Here is an 832-nt window from a genome sequence, read left to right on the forward strand (position 1 = left end):
CGGTTGCTCCCCGCGGCTCTGTCCTCGGCACCTCGTCCCGAGCGGCGCCGGCCTCCTGCCGCTGACCCGGATCAGCCGGGGAAGCCCAAATCTCCCAGCCCCGGCCGCCTTCTCCCTCCGGCCTAGAGCCAGGCGGCCGTGGGCGGACATCCCCGGCCCGGGGCTCCAAGCCTCTGAGTCACACTGCTCCGCTTCTGGGTGTCCCATCCTGTCGTCACTGCGTGCGTCCCCCCCACCCCGCGATCGGGATCTTAAAGGGAAGGGCTGCATCTGCCGAGCCAGATGATGCAGATGGGTTATGGGAAGGATGGATGTTTGGGTGACCTAAATATTATGTGCTTGTATAATTGTCTGGCGGTCCAGGGCTGCCTGCTGGGGTTGGCTGTGGTGCTCGGCTCGGGTAGGGGTATCCAGGGAGTTCAATCGACATGTGGCATTTGTTGCAGCCGTTGCAGAAACGCCAGAGAACCGTGGAGGATTTCAACCAGTTCTGCACCTTCGTTTTGGCCTACGCAGGTTACATCCCCTACCCTGAAGAGGTAAGTGGGCTTGTGGAGTGTTCCTCTGGGTTCCCTCTGTGACCCAGCTCCTAATTCTTCTCCTAGAGTGCTATTCTTTATCCTAAGCCCCTTCCTCTGTACCTTGAGTGTCTTTCCTGCTATCTCCCAAGCTAGTTCTGCCTCTTCCCCTCTTGCAGAATGAGCCCTGGACTCACAGAGGCAGCATGAGTCCCCAGAACAGCACAGGGAGTACTCAGGACAGTGATAGCTGGGCCTCGTCCCACTCCTCTGACTGCCACATCCTGATGGATGACAGGAGGAGCAGGCATGCT

The 832-nt window shown here is 59.4% G+C and overlaps 1 protein-coding gene across 1 annotated transcript in view; it reads left to right on the forward strand.

Annotated features, from left to right (window-relative positions):
- Positions 1 to 428: 428 nt before the first annotated feature.
- Positions 429 to 832, forward strand: part of LOC103776045 (PHD finger protein 13-like) — a 1,557-nt gene continuing 1,153 nt past the window's right edge. The window contains exons 1-2 of the mRNA XM_008943532.1: positions 429 to 539; positions 704 to 825. Coding sequence (XP_008941780.1) covers positions 429 to 539; positions 704 to 825 — 233 coding nt within the window. The remainder of the gene's footprint in view (positions 540 to 703; positions 826 to 832) is intronic.

This window comes from Merops nubicus, unplaced genomic scaffold (genome assembly GCF_000691845.1).
Source record: "Merops nubicus isolate BGI_N331 unplaced genomic scaffold, ASM69184v1 scaffold24447, whole genome shotgun sequence".
NCBI classification, from domain to species: domain Eukaryota; kingdom Metazoa; phylum Chordata; class Aves; order Coraciiformes; family Meropidae; genus Merops; species Merops nubicus.